The 24,585-nt window shown below is 39.7% G+C and overlaps 2 protein-coding genes across 2 annotated transcripts; both read left to right on the top strand.

Annotated features, from left to right (window-relative positions):
- On the top strand, positions 1 to 18,044 carry LOC146251839 (uncharacterized). Its single transcript, XM_084680386.1, has 17 exons — positions 1 to 140; positions 593 to 724; positions 980 to 1,051; positions 1,526 to 1,699; positions 1,980 to 2,137; positions 2,343 to 2,534; positions 2,880 to 3,510; positions 3,772 to 3,937; positions 7,415 to 7,526; positions 8,853 to 8,943; positions 10,226 to 10,312; positions 12,544 to 12,696; positions 14,003 to 14,132; positions 14,234 to 14,266; positions 14,681 to 14,778; positions 15,011 to 15,094; positions 16,381 to 18,044. The coding sequence occupies exons 1-17, from the start codon at positions 84 to 86 to the stop codon at positions 16,480 to 16,482; spliced, it is 2,472 nt and encodes an 823-aa protein (XP_084536512.1). The 5' UTR covers positions 1 to 83; the 3' UTR covers positions 16,483 to 18,044.
- A 1,950-nt stretch (positions 18,045 to 19,994) lies between these two features.
- Positions 19,995 to 24,156, top strand: cbln4 (cerebellin 4 precursor). The gene is made up of 3 exons (XM_084680122.1): positions 19,995 to 20,554; positions 20,852 to 20,968; positions 21,328 to 24,156. Exons 1-3 carry the CDS (start codon positions 20,267 to 20,269, stop codon positions 21,523 to 21,525), a joined length of 603 nt encoding a protein of 200 aa, XP_084536248.1. The 5' UTR covers positions 19,995 to 20,266; the 3' UTR covers positions 21,526 to 24,156.
- Positions 24,157 to 24,585: the final 429 nt, after the last annotated feature.

The raw sequence follows: 24,585 nt of genomic DNA, 5'->3' as shown, positions 1-24,585 counted from the left end.
AAGAACACCTAAGTTTTACCTGCTTTTAAAATTCCATACATCTCCGAGTTTTGCATGGACTAGATGCTTGCAGCACCACAGAGATGTTGGTTGTTAAAGGACTAAGGAAAAAGGACAACGTAAGCCTGAATTTACCACAGGTAAAATATGTTCACATTCTCCACCTTTCACTCTACTTAGCAGAAAGCTCACAGACACATTTTCTAAACGCACATACTTTGTACATCAGTTCCAAGTATTATTGTCGACCTAGTCTTAGTCGCAGTTTAATTGCTTGGTTGTTCAATGGCAAGTTAGAAATTCTTATAACAACAAATCTCTGTAGCTTGGGTTCAAAACAAATGTTCAAAGTGTGACATTCTTCTGAGTATTGAACCGACACAGATTGTGAATTGAAACCCTATTGTCTGCTGCTTAAAGAGGAAGTAAGTCAAGAGGAAACCAAACATAGATGTTACAGGAACAACAACAACATTTTCAGATGCATTGCGCAAGATAAAAATTCCTCTCAACAGATGACATACCTAATCAATGGACCACTTTCTAAAACATAACAGTTATGATCTTTTAAGCTTTGGTTGCCTCTTCTCAGCTGAGCAATGAGATGCAGCTGATCCTTATGAACAAGGTGAAGAATGGGGAGCTGACCATTGAGGATGCCCTGGACCAGGCCCAAAGGGACAGGGAGCAGCTGCTGCTCAAGCAGCAAAGCCAGTCTGTGGAGGTACTGAATGGAATGTGTTTGATGCTAGATGGCCTTACTTGGAAGCTGACAACAATACAGACTATTTCTTGTTGGATCGCTTTCTCTGTAAACCAGTTCTCAGTGACTGGTTGTTATTCTGCCAAATATGTTAGGGAGGCCTGGGTAGACATTGCCTGTCCCCGTTCTTTCTTATTGTTGGTTACAAGGGAGTGTCATTTGTTTACTCAGTGAAAGCATTGCTAGTGTAAGTAAATTTCATTGTCTCGGTTACAGGACCAGGAAGTCTTACAGCACAATTTCAGTGTCCGCCGTCACAACCGCAAGTGGCAAAAGTGTATTCTTCAGGTTCGTTCATCTGAATTATGGACTTGGGTAAAATTGAAGAACAGTCATAACCAAGACACTATGTGTTCAGTTCTATGAAATGACCTTAAAGCCAGAATTGTCAAGTTTTGCTAACCTATAAATTTGAGCTCAAAATATCCCACCCCTTTTCCTTGAAAGCCACTCCTCCAAAACACATGAACTTGCTGCCTGACTACTGCCCAGGAGGTGGTAGACAGATAGACAAGTAACCCATCCAATCATTGCATTTGGTCTGAATGCTGTCCAATCATTAGTGCCTGTCCAACCTTAATGATTGGTTGTCTTTACCACAGTCTTGCGACGCCCACAGATATCGGATTGATGTCAATTTACTGTGAACCCTTTAGATTTATTAGTTGCAATCAGGATGTGTAGTTTATTTGAGCAAATATGACAAAATGTGCTCCTCAATAATATTGCCTACCCTGCCTTTAATCGAGTCCTTCTGTTCAGATTGACTTCAACACTAAGATGGTGTGCTGCATAGAAAAGGGAATCATCAAGCACCAGCTGTCTTTCGAGTGTGTGAAGAGCTGTGAAGACGGAGCAGGCGCCAGGTTCTCCATCTCATTTCGTGGACACCAAGATTACGAGCTTGAGGCCACTTCTCTGTGTGACAAACACAAGGTGAGGGAGAGGTACAGAATGCCGGAAGGTCTCTGGTATTATCCTTTCAGTTTTACAGTATGTCGAGTTAATGCAGCAAGGGTATGTCATCAAGAGGAAACCTCAGGGGTTGTCATAGACAGGTAACATTACTTTCTGTAATAAGGAAACATCTATATTTGAACCTCTTTAATGATATGGTCACAAAAGGACGTCACGCACCTTGCTTTTTGCTGAGGTGATTTGCTCAACTTGAACCTACTCCATAATCCCCTCTGTTTATTTTGTTTTTCTGCCCTAGATTGTGCAGTTTGTGAACACCATAATCTACAGAAATATATACATCAATCCAGTAGAGGACACTGTTCAGACCCACGGACAACCTTTAGCACCAAAAAGCATTCGGGTGGGCCAACTTTTGATGCACAGAGGCGGATTGGCATCATTTAAATGGGTGAAGTATGCATGTCTTAGCTTGTAATAACAGCAATTTACACTCAATAGTCAAATATCATTGATGACTTTTTGAGAACAGTCCCACACGTCTTGGTGAAACTCCCTAGTTTCCAACTAACCTCAACAATAAGGCTGTAGTATGGTATTGAGTCACACGGCCATTGAAAACCACAGGTCCTGTCCTGATCATATTCTGCATGTGTTCAAGATACGAGGCGCAGCTCCGCCCTGGACAGCTGACCCTGGTCCCCACCATCAGACGAGTGGCATCTGATGACAGCGACGTCCCCTCAACTTCACCCTTATCCATCGTCATTCACCTCTCAGACGGAGACACCAGTGTAGAGAAACAACCCAGCTTTGACACCTTCACCCTGATCACCCACAAGAACGAGCACCAGTAAGTTGAGCCTGAATAACCTGGTACTGAGGAATGTCAAGTTGGGTGTGAAGGCTAAGAGAAGCACAGAGGCACAGGAACATAGTTATAGAAGTGTTGTATTGGTGGACCATGTCAGATTTTCTTTAATAGTATTCACTCTGAATGAGTTGGCAGTTTCTTGAAAATTGTTAAATATTTAGATGATATTACAACTTTGATACAATCGTCTATGAATTGTATTTTGTGACAGGTAAAATCATATATCTGAAGGGTATGATGTGTGTTAGATATCGTCTGAACACCAATGAGAAAAGTTCCCTTAAGGTAAGTTCCTGTAATGACAGTTATGATGATGAATTACAGGTTTCGGGTCCCTGGGAACGAGCCGGTGAAGAGTGCAGAGGCTGTACAGACAGAGAGAGATGAATGGGTCCTTGCCATAGACAACCTGTGCTTGGAGTGGAAACGAAAGTCTCTGTGTGTATCCATGAATGAGGACAGGGCGGCCAAACAAGTCTATGACAGTTCTGGTGACACTGACGAGAGGTCAACAATTAGCGAAGCAGCGAGCAACTTTTCCTCAGATGGGGATCTGTTGCGATCCGGAGAAGAGAGGGACCACAGTAGACCACTGGCATTATTTGCAAGGCGTGGCTCTAATACTCTGCAAATACCCGCATCTACTTCTGATGCTCCTAGTCCCAGCTCTACTAACCCTAGCTATGCCTTAACTGTCAGTTCATCCAGCTGCCACACACCTACAACTCCTGTTGTTACTAATGGCCTCGTACCCACCTCTCCTGGGCCTGTTCTTGTACCCACCTCTCCTGGGCCGGTCCTGATACCCACCTCTCCTGTCCGAATCCTACCTTCCCGGGAAGCGCCCCCTCCCCCAAACATCCCACTTCCGCCACCACTTCCCTCAAACCTCGTATTTAAGCCGTCATCCGAGCGAACCAAGGCTTTTCACTGGGATATTGTTAGTTCAGACAAGGTATGTCTACTACAACTTATCACCTCACAGGCTACCTTTACTGTAGTTTTATAACAGTAATCCAACATGTTAAAGAAATATAAAGTTTGATGTTAGGGATCAGAATGCTTATTACCAAATTATCAGTTTCACTTCACTCTCACATTTGTTGTCAAACTGTTGGAAATTATTCTGTCCTGTGTCTCTGTAGTTCCCCAACACTGTGAAGAGAGACTTTCAGACTCATGTTTTACTTTGGGTGATATATGATATTTCCAACAGATTGAAAAATCATTTTGGATGGCAGGAAGGAATAGCAAGATTGAAATCAACATTTCTCGCTTGCATGAGGAATTTGCAACACAAGATCGGGGAAGAATTGGTGGGTTTGAGGCTAGTAACAATCAAGTCCACATCATGCTGAACCAGAAGATTGCACACAATTTCAGTAAGTAGTAACGAATATCAATGTTTTGGTTTATTGTGTGGTTATTGTGTGGAACCACTAGATGACAGTAGTTCACAATAAGGAAGGAAGGTTCAATAGCTTTGTCCAAATACATTAAATGTGATCCAAGCTTTAGCATGAACACTAAGCAGACCATAGAACCATTTATAACAATAGAATAACTAATCTTATAAGAAACTTGTAACACTAGTAAAAGAACGTTTTCCTTTTCTAGTTTGTAAAGATTCCATGTACCCCTTTTTCAAGAAACAAAACAAAATACAGAATTGATGAGTTCATTCCGTATTATTAGTAACGTTAGCATTTGATTATGCAGTCAGATTATATCAAATGAATAATTATTAGTAAACCTTTTAACATAAAAGTTGAAGATAAAAGGGGTATATGTCCCTGGTTTTAATGTTTTAATAACATGCAAGTTTGTACTAATGAAACCTATTAACTGTGCAAGTGGCATTGTCTGTAGAAATTCTTGACTTTAGAATGTTTTGAATTTAGATGACTGTGTGTCTGGGGGCAGTAGCTTGTCACTGTGAGAAGTATTGTGGAGATGTGAAACATTTTCACCCATTGACTTTCCCCTGTTGGCTTTCTGTGAGTTTGTGACTTGAATAGTGGAAGGAGTGAACCCAGGGAGAGGGAGCGATGTCTGCTGAGGTCTCACCAGTCTTAAATGTGACACAGAATCTGTGAAGGGATTCGCGTCTCTGATGCCATGCGGAGTTGTTAGAGGGAATCAGTACAAGTGTGTTGGCTGGCGACACAATTAGAATGCACATGCACATCAAATATGGATGGCTGTGTACCGCAGGGGGGGATGTGTATCGGTCTGCCATAGGACAGAATACACTACAGGTTTACTCCAACCTGACCTGGAAGGTTCGTCTCTGTCAAGAGTACGCATGGTGACAATTGCCTGCGGCCATCTCCAGGCTATTCATCTCTCTGCCGCAAGCTTGAAAGAAATTTAAAGGCTTAGGGAACAAATAAATAGCACACACACACACACACACACAAATGCACGCAAGCAAAAAACCACACACACACAATTGAAGGGATTTTTTAATTTTTTGCAAGACTTAGTTGTAGAACAGATGAGCTTTGCATGTTAATTTGCAGAAGCCTGGTAAATGTGTGTTCTTTATTCATCCAATCTCTAGCTACTCTGTTTATTCATGCTTTCCTCCTTAGCAAGGAATCAGAATGCATGACAATGTCCAATGGACCCTAAACTAGCGACAGTTCATTTAGGGAATTATAGATTTGTGATCAACCATTCTCATTGATTCTTAGCTCTGTTGAGCTGTCACAGCGCCAAACCTGACACATGTATACAGGTTGATGTCATGTCAAGTACATCCTGTTGCTGGCAGTGGCACGTTCAAGCAGATCAACATGGACGGCTACATCCAGGTGGCAGTATGATGAGATTAAGAGCCTTTCCCCTATGGCAATGAGCTGGTCATCTCTGCAGGCTGGAGCCTCTCTAAGTGTCTTTCCAAGGGCTGTGTGACACACGTAGAACACACTGTAGCTAAGTGCAGGAAGACAATCAACACAGGAAGAAAAAGATGCTGGGTATTATATTTGCCTTCTTTCCTTCAAGTCAACTTAACAATTACATTTAACAAATGCTTTCATCTGAAGCTACATACATGGGGTGTGGGTCTGAATCCACAAGGCATTACACATAGTAGTACAGGGGTATAACCTGCAGGGGGTGTGGAACTGGAACCCACCATAAACACACGTACGCAGTACTTAGTATTGCAGGATGGAATTTACCTCCTTTACCTCCTTGGGCTGTGTAGCATTCCAACATTCAATAAAGTGTGCATGTACAGGTGTAATGCCTTATCACAGTCAACCATCCTGGAGCTATGCACCAGAACCTGTTGAAAACATTAGCATGACTGACTTGTTTGTTGCAGTGCAGTAAATCTGTGCTGTCTACAGCACCTTTGCGAATGGACCTCACGCTCCTCTCTCCTCTCACACAAACATTCTCATTGGAACAGTTTGGGCTGCATTCCACCCTGTAGAGAGAATGTCATATATGAGATATTTATGGGGAACACATTCTTTGCAGATACTAGAGCTTTATATGGAGGGCCCAGACATGGGATCAGTTGCTAACCTTATGACTATGTGCAGTTCTATGTATCTATGTATCTATGAATCTATGTATACACCTTTTATAAGTGAATGTTCAGTGGGGTCACAAAGGCTTCAGTGAAGTCCCAGAACTGGCCCATGCGCTTCTTTTAAATATGTATCTAATTAATATAGTTATTTAACATAAGAACTTTTGCATGCTCTTGCAAACTGCCTGCCTAACCAAGGTTTTGTAAAGCACTAATACCGTTTGTCTAATGGACGATGACTGAAAAAATGACTGGCTTCTACACCTGTGGCCATGTGCCCCCTAGTGGGATGTACTCTCTGTCTCCATAACCTTATTTGTCAGGATTAGAACTACCAGACTGTCCAACCACCGATCAATCCCCTTGTGCAACTGTTTTTCCTGTCCAGGTTGTGAAAAAACGGGACAGCATTGCAAAATGGCAGCTTTGCTTTTAAACTACTCTGAATCTTTAGAGGACACTAGCACTCGACATATTTTCAAAATCGTGAGAGGAAGTCTAATGTGGTGTTGCTGCATTTTAATATTTGACTTAAAAGCCTATAGCAGGCCTCAAGGGGAGAATTATGCCATAGCCTTTTTGTGAAGGATTGATAAATGCACTGGCAAAATTGCTCTAGCCTGTCTTTCAACCCTTTTTTATTTGTTAGTGGATTAGTCTCTGTCAGAACTGAATTCTCAAAATCTGAATGGGTGGATGTATTCTTTGGTTTTAGTGTCTGTTATTAGTTTTGTCAACATACACTTTTTATCAATGCTACCATTTCCTTATAGGAAATAATCATTTTTTTTACTGCTTAACTTTGCTTCTCCTTAGAAACAAAACAAAAATACATAACAAGATGCTTGAATACATTTGTTCACCTTGGTGTTAATTCAGGCTGGCCTATCACATTTTTTCCACACATGCAAATTCACAAGAGAGGAACTAAAGGGTTTGCAGATTACTGGTAGTTATTTTTTTTCATGTATCCTTGAAAAGCCATTCAATCACATCACAAATCCGTCAGTCACAAGAATTCCTTTATTTTTAAAGTGCCACTGCACAGTGTGCTAATGAAAGATCTATCTGTCGGATCCTGCATACACAGGGGTTGTTTGGTATAACAAAAAAATCACATCTGAGTTGATGAAATGCAAATTATTGCATTCCCCAAAGACTCTTGAGGGTAATTACTGTAAGCAAATCACTTTTTTGTCTTCAAAATGCTTCTGGAGCTATTTCGTCGCAGGTAAGAGGGAGGGGCTGTCAAAACAATACTTTCATGTGCCATTGATGGTGTTGATTTTTTTGGTTCCTATTGTTCCCACAGACATTTTCCTTAAAAGTTTTCCAGTGCAGCCAGGAGAGCTGAAGGACAAATTGTTAATAGTTAATGAGGACGATGGGGGGCTGTCTGATGAACATATTACATCCCTGAGGAGGTGAGCTGTTTTGTCAGAAACACCTCTCACTCACACCTCACTAGCCCACCTTACACACTATCTGCTCATATACGATATATGCAGTATTACAGTAAATAAATATATATACATATATATATATATATATATATATATATATATATATATATATATATATATATATATATATATATATATATATATATATATATATATATATATATGAATGGAAGAGAAGAAACCAAGCACAAAAAGTCAAGAATTATTAAAAACTAAGGCTCGCCTAACAACAAAGTGTTTGAGTGCCTGGTGCAGGCAGGGCAACCTACGATGCCAAACCAGTCAAGTCACTGTTAGTTCACGTGAAGAAGAGGTGGAGGGGGTGAGAGGGTGCAATCAGTAGTGGTTACAATGTTCTGCTAATACTAAAGAGCAGATGCCAGAACCTTTTACCAGAGCAGCTAACTATTGAAAATTTTATAAGGAGGTATTTGAGGAGATGGACACTATTGAGTTCCCCTCGGGGGTATAGCACTGAAAGCTGGTAAAATGCCTTTGCAGTCGTATCCTCTGAGCCTTCAGTGGCTGACCTGCCAGAAGAACGTTGATCTAATGTACCCGCGTGGAAGATTATATTTATTCTATGAAAACTTAATATATATTTTAATGTGGCATTGCGTAGGCCTGAGGAATACAGTCTTGATAGAACCACTCCCAACAGGTTCTGCAATATTAATGACAGTCTGCTATACTGTAGCTACTCTAGCAGTTACTCCCCTGGTTCATGAAAAAGTGAATGGCTCGGTTTTGACTTAGAGCTCAGTAAAATTACAGTAGTTGAGACCATTTTGGAAGTCTGGGTTCAAACTTAGTGCAAAAAAATGGATGGCATCAATGGGCCTGAAGCTTCACTGGACCTGACTAAGGCCATCAAAGCTACTTGGCTTTTAATCACTCGCCTTTCTCTGGTCCACTGGAGTTCAGCAAAGTATATTGTACTTCCAGAGGACAGGGAGTCCAATAGGAGACAAATGATAGCATCAGAAAACTTCGGCTTCTACTGTCCTACTTCTCAGTTCTTTTTATACACCACTAGCTCACCTGTTATCTTTTCTAAGCTGGAAGCTAACCTAAAAGATGACCCACCTGGCCCTCTGTCAGGCTCCACTTGGGTTAAAAGTTGTCTTTGAGAATATTCAAAGTTTCAAAATAGTATGCTCGAGCTCCAAAACCCTGAGTGTTAACCATCATGCCAGAACCATGTCTTATGACAAACACATGATACAGATCTCAAGTATGTTTTAAAAAGAGAACCCAGTCTAATCTATTCTTTCTGCTTTGTTATAGATATGTACCAACCTTGGATGACGTGGAAATGTACACATCTCACAAGGGACCAGTATCTGATCTGCATATAGTTGACCAATACATGATGGAGGTAAGGCTTTGTGTCACACGCTTACCCATGCTACTGTAAACAGGGTTCCAAAACGATTCTCCAATTATTCCTATAAAGGAGGAACTTTTAGGATTACTGTAGTCAAATTTCTAGTTGAAGAAAGACAATTGAAGGTTTTCTTTGCTGTTAAACATACTGGTCGGTCATTTTTGACTTTTACTGTAAGATAACAGGTACATTTTCTTAACGACTTCCTCAGTGTTCCTAGTGTGCAGTTAGTCATCATCTCTTGTAGCCAGTCAGTCACCTACACGACTGATACCTGGAATGGGCACATTTTCTAATTAACCTTTAGTCCCTGCTGTAATAGGTCACTGACATCCTGCATGTGTTGTGATGGATTCTGTAATGGACAGGAGGGCTGGTAGATGCAGCAGAGTAGGATCAGTCTACAGTTCTGTATTTGAACATCTGACAGAATGTAGCAGGGTATGATGGGAGGCACGCTGACACTTCCCACCAGGGTGGGGCATCTTGTGTCTTGTGTAGTCGTGCACAGCGCCCCCAGAGTGATGAGTCTCATGTTCACCTAGTATGGTAATCCCTATATGGAGAAACGAGATGTTGCAAAGACAGTTCATGTCGTCTCCTGCAATGGGTAAGTCTTGGATGCAAGATGCCGTGGCTTAGGGATTACCGAATACATACATACCAACAGGATATGTACTATTTAGATTTCTTATGGAACAATTTAGAAGCTAGCTAAATACTGTTTAGTTAAAAAGGTAAATAAAAAGCATAGTCTCTGCTGGCTCTCTTTATAACAAAGAATGATCCTATTGGGGATGTCTCCAAATATCTGAATGATTGCTGGGCTCATTGGCTTACCTTAACCCTAATTTCACCTCCACACATCCGTCACACCAAAGGCCCTTTTACTTTTGGGGGAGCCACCTGAGCATGAACGAAACAGTGAGACAAGCCAGAGTGATTTATTAGAGGTTAGCACCCACCTAAAGGTCGACTAGGCAGCTCAGCCAATCGTTTCAACGTGTCAAGCCTTCAGTTTCTCTGCTAAATCAGGCCAGCGATGGCCTCACAGAGTTCTACTGGAAGCAGAGGTAATCTGTGCTTTCAGTGTCACTACAGCCTAGTCTGTAGGAAGGAGCAAGCTCGCCACACTCCATAAACCATGTCCCAGACAGACAGCTTACAACAATTTGAATAAACATATGGCAATAAGGTTGAATTATGTGTGATTATATTGTAATTGTACTGTGTGTGCTTGTGCTGTATGTGTCCACATCCCCGTCCCCTTCAGATATGCAAAATTCCATACCTGAGCACAAAGCTGGACCTGCTGCTGACTCTGAGAGAACTTCCCCACAGCATGAAGGACATGCAGCCTGTGAGTTAGCTGATTACTGTATCATAGTGTGACGGATACATTGATTCATGGATTCATGAATGGATAGATAGATGGATGGAAAGATGTAGGGATGGATGGGAGGGTTGATGGATGGATAGATGGTTGAAAAGATGTAGGGATGGATGGGAGGGTGGATGGATGGATGGAAGGTTGGATGGATAGATGGATGGAAAGATGTAGGGATGGATGGGACGGTGGATGGATGGAAGGGTGGATGGAAGGGTAGATGGGAGGGTGAACTGGTGAGTGGATGCATGGATGGATAGAGGACAAGACTGCTGACTGATTAACTAACAGACTGATTGATTTTGATTATATCTGTATAATCATATCTTATAGCTTTTTCGTTTTTATTTGCATCTCATTTGCAAGGCATATAGTATGTGTACTGTAATTTACATTGACAACATTGCTAATTTGTCTTTGTTAGTAATCAGTTGTTGACTGTGGGTATTAGCCTATGTTCATTGAGGGCCTCATTTACTAACATTGCGACTGCAGCTTAATCTGCGCCTTAGCCCAACCGCAAATAGCGCACGGTGTATTTCCGCATTTTGCGTGGTATTTGTCAAACCGGATCCTCGTTGGGCAATCAGCGCCTTACACCGCCCTTTAGTGTTAATTAGCGCGCCGTTAAAAGACGGTAGAAATCGCTATTTTACGCCTGAAATGGGTGCAATCCTGTTAGTAAATGAGGCCCTGAGAGACTTAAAACAAACCTAAGCAAAAGTTTTTTTTTTTTTCTCCTGTAGTAAAGTATCAAAACGCTTGAACAATATTATATAAATCTCAAAAGCTTTTTACATTAGGAGAAGGGGGAATACATGTTTTAAGTAATTCCACCCATTTCTTGCTGGGTGGTTTAAAATTCACAGAAAAACCACAGAAAAAGGTGTAGGCAAAGTAATTTTTAAGTGCATCCCTTTTAGTTTTACAGAACGCAGCACTGGTATTTAGGACAGGATTCCATATATTGTAAAGGAACTGCTTATTTTCATTTTGACAACCCTACATTTTGTTCAGTGAAATTATTCATTCAGTCCTTCTTTTGTCCAGTCCTTCTTACTTTAAGGCTTCAAATGTATGTACTGATTAAACAAGATTTATGATGGGAATAATGATATTTTCAAAGACCTTTCCCTTCTTGCCTCATTGTAGTTTACTTTTTAGAGGTGTGGAAATAGGCTTGTAGAACAGAGCCCTAGGAACAGGTGGTCTGCCAAAAAGGTAATCTTCAATTCTCAACTGATGCAGCTATCTCAGAATACAATGTGTTGTCTACACAAGGAAGGACTAGGGCTTCCTCCTCCTCAAAACAGTTTAAGTCCTTGGATTCTCTGACATCGCAGACTAGTTAAGCCTGGAACATTAAGGAGGATTTGCTTGCCATCTGACAGGCAGGGCACTAGGGTGGAACATAGAGAAGTCACCTCCCAGGGAACCTCTCTCTGCACACTCAAGGTGTGACTTTCCGCCGCTCAGCGCTGCCGGTAGAATGACACATTTTACTCTGTATTGTGCGCCTTTCTCCTCCTTAGAATATTGTGTTGATGCTTTAAGCCCCTGCTGTTTGTGGCTTAAGTAAGAAATCAGATCTGAACAGCAGCCTCACAGGGCCAGGAGACCCTCAGCCTGAATTCCTTGTTGGCATTTCAGAAAGTGTGAACTGTGCAAACTGTGTTCCTGAGAGTAGAAAAATGCCCTGTATGAGGAGCTGATCTGCATATCCATGTGTTTTGAGTCAGTGAGACTGCAGGTTGTCCCACTGGAGGTTGCTGGGAGGCTACTCTTGAACTAGAGCATATGGTTGGCATCCTGTGTCAGACCGTGCTCCTTGGACTTAAGTCTCAGATGTTTCCACAGGCCAATAAGATTTAGGACTAACTCTCTTTATAAAATATGGAGGCTGTATTACAAACAAATACAAATGGTTATCAATATTAATAAATATACATAAATTATTGTAAACAATGTTTCAAAATTCAATTTTAGGTTGCAGATTTATATCATTATGATGATTAATGTTGCATTCAAATGAAATACAGTGAAATTCAAACTTGCTCAAGTTTTCAAATGAATTTGGGAAAGAAGGAACTTATTTCTACTCAATTCCCAGCTCAATTCCCAGCTGCCTGCGATATGAAACAAGCAAGTGTGCAGATGGATTAGAGAGAAATGACTTGTTCTGAACCTCTGTGTTTGTCTTTCAGCTGATTAACCAGAAGATCCAAATGTGCATGCAGCTGCTGAGCTCCAGGTCATTTGTCTCCGTGCTGGAGTACCTCCTCGCCATTGGCAATTACCTGAATGAGAACGCGGGGAAGGGAAAGGCCAAGGGATTCCGCCTCTCGTCCTTAACTAAAGTAGGCTCCTCTGCTGTTATCTGACCTTTGATGGAGTGTGTAGCCGCTGGGCTAATAAGACGTCTCATTGACATACACAACGGGACTTCTCTTCCTCCTCCATTCCAATTTGTTAGCGTCCATCCTTAGCGGTCAGCTGAGTCCACTCAGGTCATTCCCCTGGTGTGTCTGACACACAGGTGATTGCATCACCGCCTGGTTACACATGTGAAATGGAACTTCTCGCCAGGGCTGGCCCATCGGTGGCCCCATGGCTGGGAGGTGAGCCAACTCTGGCAGGCACAGTCATAAATTCTACCTCACTGGACCCTATCAAACTTTTGAATGTTTTCGGACACCTTGTTGAATAAGATTCACTGTCTTGAATACATTGTTTTAAATGCACTGTTTTGTACTATAGACTTTCATGCCATCTCAAAGCAGCTGGTACTTTGTGCTGTGCAAGAGAACATTACAGTTAGACTGAGACCTCCACCAAATTAATTGCTGAATGTTGGTAAAAGAGAAGAACTGTAGAGGTTTTCTTCTCTTGCATCTGTGTTATTTTACTCAGGCAATACTTGGTGCATATTTTGCAGTATCGTCCTTGGGGACTGGCCTCGACCTCAAATTGGTAAATAGAATAACCTAGAAAAGACTCCTGTCACAGGATTAGGCCACTTCCCTAGCAGCTGCATTTCATGTTAAAGCCTCCAGCAAATGTGAAGCATAGCTTTGCATTTGAGCTATATCATTACCATCTTAGATATGGACGCATTTTTTCACTCATTTTTTAAAATCCATTCCAATACAGTTTAAGCCCACCAGTGCTAACAATTGTATTGTTGGCTCTTGCTCTATGTCTCATGTACACACACATGCAAGAAAACACACACATCCAAGGGGCTTAACACATCAATTAATCCTAAGGTCAAGGGTAAATGTAGAAATTGTTGATGTTATATTGTACTCTCACAGAGTGAAAAGCTGGGTTTGTTTGTTGGGATTCAATTCTTCTTGTGTAATGGCCTTGCACACATCCAAGCTGGAAAAATTCATGCATTCTTCTCTAGCACTTGTCCAAGGTCTTGTGCTTGGTTAGAAAGACATCAAGCCTTTTCAAAACATCTGGTGTACCTCACAGGGGTTGACCCTACAACTTTCTCCTCTCCAAACCCAAGCATCTACCAGTAGGCCTAAAGGAAATCTTTGCGACTTTCAAAGTGTTAGGCTTTATCATGAGTGTGGTTCCAAACCTGGTGTAGTGGACACCTGAGTGGACAGGGCCCTCAGTCACGCTTTTTTTCAAGTGTTGTTTTCTCCCCAGCTCTCCCAACTGCGTGGGAAAGAGAAGAAGTTCACCTTGCTGCATGCCCTTGTGGAGCAGCTCATGTTGCAGGCACCCGGCTTGGCAACCTTTTTCCAAGAGTTGACAGAATTCGATACTGTCCCAGGAGGTATTAGCTAATCAAGATTTGATCAAAGGCTGAAAATTGGTAGCTTTCAATTGGAACAGTTTTGTGGAACCATTCATTGTGTTTCTCTGTTCTTTGCACAGCTTCTATTAAAGGCCTCACCGCAGAAGTGGATGGTAAGTCTATCAGTCTTGCTATCATGTTCAGAAGTGTTGCTGCCAACAGTACTGATACATTTCATTATCTTGCAGTGCAAAAGACATTTGGAAAGTGAGATGCTTTTTATAGATTAACACCAGCTATAATGAAGTGATCACGAGATTAGATGAATAGCTTGTTGAATGATTTGTTTAGTTGGCATCCATTCAACTTCAACTTCAACTTTCAACTTTATTTATCCTTCAAAGGGAAATTCAGCAGGGGTCAGAAACATACACAAACACAGAAGAGCGCCAAATGCCAACAACAAATTTAATATGTGCTATGCGTGAATTTCTTTGAGATTTAGAAGCAGTTATGGAATATTCCTCTTACCTGTATTAGACAGCAGACACACAATTTCAAGAATGACCAAATATGTCACCTTCCAGTTGTAAAGAATGAGCTACAGAAGGCCATTCAATACAGGAAAGGTTACAAGAAGAGAAACTCAGGAGAGCAACACGTCAAGTTCTCCAAAGACCTGAAGGTGAAACAACCTGGGCTATTTTCAATTGTATTCTAACTTTCTAACCCTATTTTCAAATGCTGATTGACCTTCAACATAGTTATTTTTACTGTACATTTCTGTAACAAGGTTCAGCTGTTGGTAGCAATGACCCCCTGTTTTGCAAGACAAATATAGCTAACTTGATGTTGAATCCTACTGAATAACCAAGCGTACCAGTAACATTCATTACCCATTTTTTCCCACATGCCAGATGGCAATTGAGAAGCACAAAACAGATCTCTCTCTGTTGACAAAAAGATGTGAAGAGATGAAGAAACTCTACACTGACATATTGGTAATCCCTGAGTTATTATTTCAATATCTTTGTTGTGCAGCTTGCAAGATGGATGTTTTTTAGTGCCTTGGTCCAGACTTTTCAGTAGTTTTTCATCTTATCTCCCCACTGTAGAGTAGTGGAGGAGGATGTATGGTACATTTCATAAAATGTTGTCCTCAAGGTCACCTACTCTTGTTTCAAAATGCTTGTATTCCACTAGTTCAAACGCTTTCTTTAGTGGCAGACAGACTTGAAATTCATCGACACACTTTATACACACATATGTTTACACTTAAGAAAGAGTGTTTTTGCATTGAAATGGAATCCATAAAAAAAAAATATATCAGGGTCACATAGCTGATCAAACAGACGAATATTGTTGAGGAAAAACTTACATTCAAATATGAGATTGTATCATCACAGTTTACCTGTCTTTGCTGAGTTTAAGAAACCTGAAAAGGTGGGAGTTGAGCCTCAAGCTAGGTGCAAAATTGTGTTACAGTGGCTCCACTATTACATTCCTCCCCTCCCTCTAAACTTTCTATCACACAGACACACACACTTGCGCACACACACCAATAAAATGTGCCTGAAGCAGCCTGAGCCAGCACAGCAGAGAGAAAGAGAAGACTAAACCTTGTATATCTGACATTATCAGAACCTTCCCTGTGTTCCTGCGAAGAAAAGTGCAACAGTCAGACAGGCAGCCAAAACACTGACACTTGGTTAACAAACAGAACCTCCATCATGCAAAGTTAATTTTCTTATCTTAAGAGTATTGACTGATGAACAGTGTGACAAACGTTGGCACAGAGGTTGTGTAACTATCTGTATTAGTAACTCTCTGTATTAGTTACGCTCTGTATTAGTAACTGTAATAGTAACTATCTGTATTAGTAACGCTCTGTATTAGTAACTGTATTAGTACCTATCTGTATTAGTAACTCTCTGTATTAGTAACTCTCTTTATTAGTAACTCTCTGTGTTAGTAGTTCAGATTAGTGGTGATGTGACTATTGACATCATTGTTGGGATGCATTCAGAGGGACAAGTCTGCCTTGTTTAAAAGATACATGATCATGCAGTCTGTCAGTTCATTAGGACAAATGAGCTTTGGATGTAGGGTCATGCATTCAAGGCAGACATCAGTTAACCTCATACATCGGTCTAATTTGTTAATTACTGTGGGCAGGCATGTATAAAACATTATCACAATTTCAGAAAGTATCCCTTATAAAATTGAACATATCACTGGAGACTCATATCCATATATAACTACATGTTGTATTTGTTCTTTCCTTAAGGTTAAATTTGGTGAGTCACTGGATCAAGACTCCCAGGAGTTCTTTGGCTTGGTGTGCCAATTCATCAGTGACTTCAAGAGGACACATGCTCAAATGATATAAATCACTTTCTATTCTTTTAGGTATTGTTAGAGGCTATGCTGTCGTTTTTGTTGTTGCTGTTGTTGTTAACCGTGTCCTTCAAGGATGACTTTATACGAATGCTACGTGATTTCACAAATCTGAAGAATTGGCCTGTTAGATGTGATGTAAGAAAGGGAGATATCCCCATTCAATAAGCATGGGAGTAAACCCTTCAATGCATTGTGATGAAACGTACTGAATGACTGGTGAATGACCTGGTCTTTTTAGTATGGGGAGTGAAGCCCCATGTGGCCCTTCCAGTCTTTAACAGTGATGCACTAAGGCCTGCCACGTGCTGTCTGCCTTTAAGAACTGTCTATCTGTGCGTGCCCTTCAGCCTTTATAAACATGCTCGTAGCTAAAACTTAATGAACTCAAACCAAGATACCAATATTCATTGCTGGTACAGCAAACTGTACACCACAATTAACTAAAACAATTTACTAGGTGAAATATTGTGATTGTATTGTTTTTTTCAATGTTACATCTTAATGCTATACATTTTGTATGCATAGGCATTAGTTGATTCTAGTGATGCCCCATGGACTGTTGTGGTTTTGTGTTGTGTTCTGAACATCCCTGTTCTTCAATTAAGTATTTGGATTCAACGTCCTTCATGTTCCTTTAGCATTTTAGCACAGCTGCAGGTTTAGCTGCCAGCTGTGTTTAATAGCAGCTACATATCTGGACTTGGGGAATACCTTCTCAGTGAAAATCAATTTTGTAAATATGTCAACTCTCCTGTGTTTGATTATTTTATCTTGCAGGTACAGTGTGTGATTTTTGGACTGATTGATTATTTGTCGTCTACAATGTAGAACAAATCGATGATAACAGATTTAAAGAATAATTGAGTTAATCTTGCAAAATGTTTATGAACGCTATGGATATGCCAGAGCTAGCTATTGTCCACAGCTGTCTGCTGGTATGGGAACAAAACAACAAAGAACATTCCTGAAGCCAGCTGAAAAAGATCCATTTGAGTTAACATTTACTCCAAACATGCAGGCGCTCTATCTAACCTTGTTTAGGGACACCATTTCTATTCCAAGAGTCCAGGAACGTCTCCAAGAGTCTCTGATTCAGGGGAACATCTGTGTTATCTGCCATCTGTGATATCTTTCCTTTATCCTCAACCGATTCTTTAAATGGATCTGGGGTGAAATGGTACTCTTTGTAACTTTCCATGTCTCAGAGTTTTTCTATGTTTGTGTGACATTTTAATCATGGCAAGTCCAGCAGTGATTGAAGAAGATATTCTATTTGTTGAAAGTGTACTTCTTTTTTATTTTTTATTTTTATTTTTTTTACATCATCATCATTTTTATAAGTGCTTAAAAAGAGCAAATAACTTCAATGATAGAAACATTGCTAAAGATTGTAAGAGATTACAATCACCCAGGATACCATGCTGGGTGATTCACACAGTACACTTCAAAAACAAACATTCTGTTTAGAATATATCTTTAAAAAATACTTAGAAAAGAATGGACAATATTATAATAAAGAAATGAAAGACAATTCATTTAATAAAATGTGACCTTGACAAGATGACTTGTACCTCTCATTACATCTCATCATTTGTCTGCAATTTTCTTTTGTTTGTTGCACCTGAATATATGTGGTGACTAATAAGAGCAAATCAAAGAGCAAGTTTTTCTTTATTGTATGTATAGTTCTCAATGTGCTAAGATAATGTGATTTCAAGTACTATAGATTTATTTTAATTTGCTTGAATGTTGCTGAATTCTTGTTAGCATCCTTTCATTTCACATTTCCAAACCATGAACTGAAAACAGTGTTGCCAGGAGAGATGATTCAGATGCTCTCTACATAACAGATGTAGCACTCCTTAACATAAAGATGTCAACCAATTAAACCAAAAAGAAAATACAACAGCTGAATGGAGTCTCGGCTGTTAAGGGAGTCATGCTCTTGTCTCAGTTTTTTTTTTTCAATTCAATATGAGAAAACAGTTTTTAGACAAAAATCTAACTTTCTTGACATAATTCTACCTCCCTCGATGGTGACAGGGTGTACTGTATTAGCAGTTAACCATGCTCACGGTCTCAACCTAATAGACTACAGTAGCACTAAAACACCTTTTGAATGAGAAAAATCTAGTGAAAAGTAAAGCCTAACTTGTTGGAAAGAATTTGATGGTTGCTTTTCAGGGCAGATTATGCAAGAAGAGACAAGATGACAAGGGACTCTTTGGGTTTCAATGTTGTTTTAATCTCCAAAAGTATTTTTGACATTTTCTGGACCTAATTAAAAAAAAATATTTTCAGAGAAAAATACTGTATAGGGCAACAGTGTGTATGTAACTGGTTGTGAATACCTATTATAAAAACATGTAGTTACATAAGAACTGCTAGAGAAAAATTCACTTACCCCTAACACCTTTCCTTCCTATGCTTTATTACTCTTTGTAAAAACCTATACCCCTTACCTTTAATACCATGCAATTACATAGCAATTCCTACAATGTTGGTATGTATGTTATGTGACTGATGTAATCTGAAACATTGTTTTTTCTCACCTTTGCCACTCCAAGTCTCCCTGAAGTTATCTTAAAACTCACTTGATATCGACACTATCCTTTTTTAGGATCTGCTGGATACATGCTACTGCAGCAGTTTCACATCAACTCTTTACAGCATGTAAGGACTCACATTCTAAAGACACACTCTTATTGTAGGCTGCCTTACATTGCTTACTTTGTGTTCAGTTGTTATATAACTGTCTCACAATGAGATTCTACTACCTTAACCAAATGTCATTTTGAGGATAAGATAAATGGGATAAGATAAAGCTGGTATTGGAGATATGATAGCTTTGGGATAGTGAATGAATGGATTATTGGAGTTCAAGCTTTATGCCAATGATTAATTCGTTTTTCAAACATCCATATCCCGGCCTGTACTAACAACAAGTCCACGGATGGACGTCTGGGTGAATGCCATTAATTGTATTGACCATCATGTGAAACATCATATTTCGATGGAAACATCGATAAAACTGCCATTAGATATTATTTTGTTCATAGGTCTATAGGCTATATTTAACTGAAGATGGCATAGTTCAATGACTGTGACGATTTAATATCACCGTCTTCAGATATATTATGTACCTTGGTAAACTGCTCGGAAACAGCCACATTTGTAAAGACGTTCCATTATACTTACACAAGTGTGTTTTATAGTTTGATTCAATAATTTAGCTGTAGCCTTCGCTATTCTGTTCTAACTAAATTATTGAACGTACTTTGGGTTTGTCATACTATATAAAGTCATATATAATATGTCAACACAATTAACAATGAAATATGATCTAATGCTGTTTAATGATGTCAAAATCATGGTGCACTAAGTGGACAAACAAGCCGCACGAATTACGTAGCGCATCACCCACGTATAGTAGGCTACAGTCGTGTGCGTAATAATGAGTCGCAGAGCATGGGCTTCAAACCGGTCGGAGATAGTTACGTTTTTTATGTCAGACTAAAACGCGCTTTCATTTCTGCGTTTTCTCTTTTTTCAAAAGTAAAACTTATTAAAATGTGGCAAAGACTAAATCATTGGTTGGATCACCTCTTACACCAGCTGTCATCGTTTGAAGATAAAGATTTAGAAAAAAAATTATATATGTTTTCATCCGATGTAGCAAACTGCTGGATCCAGTGAGAACATTTCACAGCGTCAGAGGCGTCTGCGACTGAGGGCTAGTGGAAACTCGCAACTTGATACAGAGCATCTTTAAGATGGGGTTGTTAATCAAGGCAATGCTAAACTCTCTTGTCCTACTGCTCAGTTGGGCTATGATATCGGAATTTGTGGCAGCACAGAATGACACAGAACCAATTGTCCTAGAGGGCAAGTGTCTTGTGGTTTGCGACTCAAATCCGACTATGGATTGGAAGGGTTCGTCTTCTCCACTCGGTATCTCTGTGCGCGCAGCGAACTCCAAGGTGGCTTTCTCTGCAGTTCGGAGCAACAACCATGAACCATCGGAGATGAGCAATAAAACAAGAATCATATACTTTGATCAAGTAAGACGATTAATCAATTTATTAAACAATAAAACAGAACGTTCATTTTGCCCACACTTTATTGTAAGAATACTTTCATGACATTTCAAAGTTCAGTAAAGCTATTATTACCCTATTGCCATTCAACATTTTACGCCTCATCTACATCTTAACAGCATAGACAATTATCCTGCTTCAGGTTATTCATTTTAAAATAATGGCGCTGTAGCATACTGAGACTGTGATCAGTGTTGACCCGAAAAAAACTGCGTGGAAAATGTTTTTTAATCAAAAAATGTATCTGTGCTTCTTTTCCAGATTCTTGTGAATATAGGCAACTACTTCACTCTGGAATCAGTATTTCTGTCACCTAGAAAAGGAATCTACAGTTTCAACTTTCATGTTATCAAAGTGTACCAGAGCCAGACCATTCAGGTATGGCTAACCTTTCTGGCACATCTATTAAAATGTAGTTTCTGTAATTTTGTTTTTCTTGGAAACCCTACATTTTCTTATAGGTCCTGTGACAGTATGCACTCTGTCATTGTTTGCAATTCTGTGTGTGGCTCTTTGTTTCAACCGTCACTGTCATTTCAAGTCTTCAGATGCAAACCGTTGTTCCCTACATGACATGCATACTCCTCTAGAATACTAGGAACATTGGAAAGTATTTGCTTTCAAGACATTCTGTAAATGTATCCTGTCACATATCTAACTAAAATAGGAAATAAATGATCCTTCTCTTGTCATTAAATCACTCTTGAGTTGAAAGCTGTTTTGCTTGTATCCTGCAGGTGAACTTAATGTTGAATGGGAAACCTGTCATCTCAGCCTTCGCCGGTGACAAAGACGTGACACGGGAGGCTGCCACCAATGGAGTCCTGCTCTATCTGGATAAAGAGGACAAGGTTTACCTCAAACTGGAGAAAGGAAACCTGGTTGGGGGTTGGCAGTATTCTACTTTTTCGGGTTTTCTTGTATTTCCTCTGTAAATGAAGACCTTCTCAAAGTGTTTTGTTTAATCAAAACTTTCCTTCATCATTTGGATTTAGACAAACAGATGGAAATGTTGGATGGCCATGGATAATGGTGTGAATATTATTTTTGAAAGCTTTGACATTTGCTGGGTTATTTTACAAATGCAATACTAATTTTTGTTTCTGACACTATACCATTCTATACATTTTAATGAGGAACACCATTGTTTCACAACAAGATCTTCAAATGCCAAATGCCCATAATGTGAGCATTGCATATTTTTCTTAGTGATTTCCTTGCATATTTTGGGATTGTGACATACGGGGTTCAGTCTCAAGAAGGAACTGTGATCCAATGTGCAATAGCAAGTCAAATCAAATCAAATGTATTTGTATAGCCCTTTTTACACGCAAGCATGTCACAGAGGGCTTCACATACGCCCATAGAACTGCCCCTCAACCAACCTAAACCCTCAAGGATGACAAGGAAAAACTCCCAGAAAAACTCCCAACGGGAGAAAAAATGGAAGAAACCTTGGGAGGAGCAATTCAGAGAGGGATCCCCTCCTCCAGAGACGGTTGGTAAGAGAGAGGAGCAGAACACAAGCTCAAGGAGCAAGCCCAAGAGTGAGATAACCCCCCTCTATCTACTAGTCACACACTGGATCTAATGAGCTGGGTTTCAGTTCTCAAGGGTCATCCTCTACAATCAATTCACAAATAGTTTGCTAATTCCTGTGGTGGACTGGAGGTTAGAAATCTCAGTACAAACAGGATGTCCTGCAAAGGGCTACCAGCAGGTTAATGCAATGATTTACCTACTATTAAGCAATCTGGCAATTGACTAGGACACCTAATTGGACTCACCCTGAAAGGTTCAGCAACACATGAACGCAGGATAGCTTTGTGGATAAAGAAGCAAACATTGCAGAGATGAACCAGCCTGGACCATCCTCAGTCATTAGTGATGTCAAAGCAGAATGCTGCTGACTACATAGGCCTGCACTGCAAGTAAGTGCAAACTAAATGGACGTTTCATACTCCAAATATTGGCCCTTCTGATTCCGAGGCCTCCTCATGAAATCTTAACTGTGTAGGAATACTGATAAAACTTGGTTTTATACACGCTTGTTAATTTATTGTTCTTATTCATCAATTTAGACCTAAACAGTGTGGTTGTACATTGAACTAATTTGACTGCCTATATACATTTGTGTTGTGTGCTGAGTTTGATGTCAAACATTACCTGTAGCCTCTGCAAGTCGATAGACAGTATGTGATTTTAATGTCATTGTTTAGAGACGGTGAGTGCATATATGTGCAGCATTTTCAGACTAATTCAGAAAGATTGGAAGAATGAGCCACAAACAGATTTACTGTATGCCACCAATAGATTAGTTTAGCAGATTATGGCATTGATCTGATCTTTAGAGTTACTTCAGAACATTTGTTACTGTTTTTTCCCTCAACGATTTTCAAGTGCTGCTATATTTTTGGGGATTTTGAAATTCTGGCATCATAAAGAGCGAGTTTGATTAATAAGCTGAGTAGCCACACACTACAGTATGTTTGATCATACTGAATGTTTTACTGCTGATGCCAATGGAGTCTGGAACAAAGAGGCCTGGAACATGTTCAGCATTATTATAACAGATTATCATCGTGGAGTAAGAAGACTAAGAAGGACAAATCCTTCAAATGATTGCAAGGAATAATGTACATATAAAAAATGACATGTTTACAGGTGTCTGTTGTGGCTTCTATGGTGTGACTGTTGGATCATTCAACCACATTTGACTGCTTTACTGGATTCGTCATTGCAGTGCTAGATTAATGACATCTTGCTCCGTCACTGTAGCCTAACATTTGAAATGTTCAAATCACTTGTACTGTGGAACTAAAGAGTGAAGGCTGTGAATGAGTGAGGAGTGTTTGTGAGAACTGTTCAAATCACTGGATGGTTGTCAGGAAATAAAAGAAAATCACATGGCTTTTTATCCATAAAGTTGACCACCACTGTAACTACTAATCATGGTAACACTTTACATTATGGTTACATTGACTACTGTGTAACTACATAGTAATTGCATTGTGAAAAAAATATTGTAAGGACAGGTCATAGGATTTGTCCATTTGCCATGAATTTAAATGATACCCAGTCTTAGCTGTATAGGTCATTACAAAAATGTAAGAAGGTACAATATGGGGCAGAGGTGTAAGGGCTAAGTGGATGTTTGAAGGTTGTGTCACCAAAACAAGATCACTGTTAACATCCATGCACTCCTGGAAGACCCAACCTCCCCCATACCAAGTTTCAGTTGGATAATAATTTGTAGCACTAAACCGCAATGAAGTGTAACTACACATAAACTTGCTATGCTCCTATGTAACTATGTAAACAATTATTGATATCTAATTACATGGTAGTTAATGTAACCTTACTGTAAAGTGTTGCCCTAATAATGTTTGGGACATAAATGTATGAACCTACTTCATGTAACTTAAAATAATCAAATGGCCAGTGTAACTTTATAATAGGATGATATGTGGCATGTATTACCATGTTCATTCATTAAAAAAAGAGGGAAAAAAGCAAAATACATTTACTATGGTGGTACAATTTTATATTAGTAAACCCAACCAGAGTTGAGCCACAAAATAATAATCTATTGGTCCAGATGTGCATTTGAACAAATGGATGAATTGTTGTTGGAGGGCCTTTTATCAGGCAAACTGAATTTCTGTCCAATTAAATGTGAGGAATATACAGTGTGTGCTAAATACCTCTCCTTGTTTATTTAATGTGTGAAAAACATATATAGGCCTACAGAAAAAAAACAGCTTCTTAACAGCAAAGACAGGGATTTAATGCAGATTTTTAAAGAAAGACTAAACAAGTATATTATAAACTGGTCTCATGACTTGACACTATAACTTTAAGATGTTGTAGCCGACAGTTACATATTCACATTTCAATATTGTTGAAGAAGAAAGAAATCTCTCAGTGCAAGTCTGAACTCGATCTTAAATGTTAGATCCTTGAAATCTATGTAATTGTTGTGGAGTGATACATTT

The sequence above is a fragment of the Hypomesus nipponensis genome, chromosome 18 (assembly GCF_054491055.1).
Source record: "Hypomesus nipponensis isolate SF chromosome 18, ASM5449105v1, whole genome shotgun sequence".
NCBI classification, from domain to species: domain Eukaryota; kingdom Metazoa; phylum Chordata; class Actinopteri; order Osmeriformes; family Osmeridae; genus Hypomesus; species Hypomesus nipponensis.
The sequence above is the reverse complement of the archived record's forward strand: the minus strand, read 5'-3'. Positions and strand labels throughout refer to the sequence as shown.

Coding starts and splice junctions, on each gene's coding strand:
- LOC146251839 (XM_084680386.1), top strand. CDS start 84: ATGTTGGTTGTTAAAGGACTAAGGAAAAAGGACAACGTAAGCCTGAAT. Junction 2,138..2,342: donor GCATCATTTAAATGGGTGAA/GTATGCATGTCT, acceptor CATGTGTTCAAG/ATACGAGGCGCAGCTCCGCC. Junction 14,779..15,010: donor AGTTCTCCAAAGACCTGAAG/GTGAAACAACCT, acceptor CCCACATGCCAG/ATGGCAATTGAGAAGCACAA.
- cbln4 (XM_084680122.1), top strand. CDS start 20,267: ATGGGGTTGTTAATCAAGGCAATGCTAAACTCTCTTGTCCTACTGCTC. Junction 20,555..20,851: donor GAATCATATACTTTGATCAA/GTAAGACGATTA, acceptor CTTCTTTTCCAG/ATTCTTGTGAATATAGGCAA. Junction 20,969..21,327: donor ACCAGAGCCAGACCATTCAG/GTATGGCTAACC, acceptor TGTATCCTGCAG/GTGAACTTAATGTTGAATGG.